Genomic DNA, 2,093 nt, shown 5'->3' with positions numbered 1-2,093 from the left:
GGCGCGCTGGTCTGAGCGCGTTGCTAGAAGGTTCGGTGTGCTGTGGGGCGAGTGGGAATAGCCTCATCAGGGGTCTTGGTATTGGCCGAGAGTCGCCGAGGCTCGCACCGGGCCCAGCCCGTTACAAGCCTCGCTATTCCTGTAATAGTCCCAGAAGTATAGTGCAACTAGCTGGTCGTTTCCTTGATTGTCGATATGGGTTTTTCACCCGGCCCACGGGCGCGGTTTTCCTGTATAGTAAGTTGTTGAAGGTCCGGCACGCCCTAGGGCACAGCGGTGTAGGATAATAATAATATAGGTAAGCTCGGTAAGCCTGCTTCTGAGCCAAGCGGGGTTGTTGGTAGGAGCACTGGCCACGCCACTATATCAAGACCTTCCTGGACTGTTTTTACCCGTCTATGGCTCTCAGGAGCCATCTTACTCCCGAGACAGTGCATTTGTTCCCGAAACGCCCTCCAGACATATCCACAATACAGGCGTGCTCTCGGCTTTTGAGCGGCTGTCATGGCGGCGGCGGCGGCGGCGTTGGTGCGTGGTGGTGAGCAAAGTGGCCGTGGATGATGCCACGGAGAACGATCATTAAGCCCAATCAATACAGCAGGGTCTTGAGAAGCCTTGGGGTCCGTGCCTGGCATTCGCCATGGAGCTATTCAGGAGCAGTTGGCAGTCGGGTTCAACGTCACATCGACCATCCAAGAGGTTGCCGACTCAACAGCCCTCAGTGACATCCAATTACTCGGTGTCATAAGTGCTTTGCAGACTGGGTCCAAAACACGGGAAATTTCTCTCGGTGGGCCAGGCTTCCCACGGAACCGTTGAATCGGAGGAATCAGGCTAAAGCAATCTGCCGCCCGTGTCGACTCAATCTCAGGTTTTTGTGCCGTGCCAAGATCCGGGGTTGGGAAGGAAGACGTCCAAATGTGGACAGACTTGGCGCGGAGTCGATACGCCGGCTTACGTTCTCATGGGACTTTTTGAAGCTTCGGAAATTTGGTAGCAGTCAGAAGTATGGGGGGCTCTTGGCTTGTAGTCAAAAGAGCCGCAATGCTCTTGTGTTGTACAGAAGAGTTGCGGCAATATTCCAGATAACTGGTGCTTAGGGGCCATCACTGGCCGTCATTATTTGATCGGCTTCCAATACGTAGCCTACCCTATGCGACACTAGTGCTCGTCAGTCACGCTGTTTGGTCACTCGGAGTCTCAGCAGTTTATCTCGATATGTTCTCCCTCAAGGCTCTCATCTTGATCGCCGCGGGCGCACTCGCCCTGCCCTCGAACACCAACGGCATTCATGACCTGCTCCAGGCACGCGCTGGAACACCCAGCTCAAACGGGCAGCACAACGGCTACTACTATTCCTTCTGGACCGACGGTGGTGGTACCGTCAATTACCAGAACGGCGACAAAGGCAACTTCGCAGTGAACTGGAAGAACTGCAGCAACTTTTACGGCGGCAAGGGCTGGTATACCGACTTATTCCCCATTCCCCCTGTTTAAAAGCCAACGTCTGACAGTCTTCTAGGAAACCCGGCACATCCCAAACCGTCAACTTCAACGGCACCTTCACCACCTCCGGCAACGGCTATCTCTCCATCTACGGCTGGACTACGAGCCCACAAACCGAGTACTACATTATCGAGTCCCACGGAACCTACGACCCGTCAAAGTATGTCCGAGTCCTGGGCAGCTACTCATCCGACGGCAGTGTCTATAAGCTTGCCAGGACATCAAGGATCATCTACCCGCCTACGAGCCCCTTAGGTGCTGTACAGCACCAGTACTATGCTGTGCGTCAGGATAAGCGCACCAGTGGCACAGTTGACGTGGGTAACCATGTCAGGGTCTGGCAGGAGAAGGGGTTGAAGTTGGGGAAGCATGACTTCCAAATTGTGGCTGTTGAGGGGTATCAGAGTTCGGGGGAAGCGGACGTGACGGTTTGGTGAATGGAGTGGTGGCTAAGGCACGGAGGGGGCATGGGGGATATCCGGCGGTGTCAGTTGTATGTAGTGGAAGACTTGAAGGGGACTGTGATGGGCTGAGCCCATGATGGCCTCGGCAACCCTCGGCCGTGGTATCATGATAACGTCATCCTG

At 54.9% G+C, this 2,093-nt stretch overlaps 1 protein-coding gene across 1 annotated transcript; it reads left to right on the top strand.

Moving 5' to 3' along the window:
- Positions 1-1,218: 1,218 nt before the first annotated feature.
- Positions 1,219-2,093, top strand: N657DRAFT_717683 (glycoside hydrolase family 11 protein; the record flags this gene model as incomplete). Its single annotated transcript, XM_062797491.1, has 2 exons — positions 1,219-1,463; positions 1,523-2,093. The coding sequence occupies 2 exons, from the start codon at positions 1,219-1,221 to the stop codon at positions 1,941-1,943; spliced, it is 666 nt and encodes a 221-aa protein (XP_062641876.1). The 3' UTR covers positions 1,944-2,093.

Source organism: Parathielavia appendiculata, assembly GCF_033297405.1.
Source record: "Parathielavia appendiculata strain CBS 731.68 unplaced genomic scaffold N657scaffold_62, whole genome shotgun sequence".
Classification (NCBI taxonomy): domain Eukaryota; kingdom Fungi; phylum Ascomycota; class Sordariomycetes; order Sordariales; family Chaetomiaceae; genus Parathielavia; species Parathielavia appendiculata.
The sequence above is the reverse complement of the archived record's forward strand: the minus strand, read 5'-3'. Positions and strand labels throughout refer to the sequence as shown.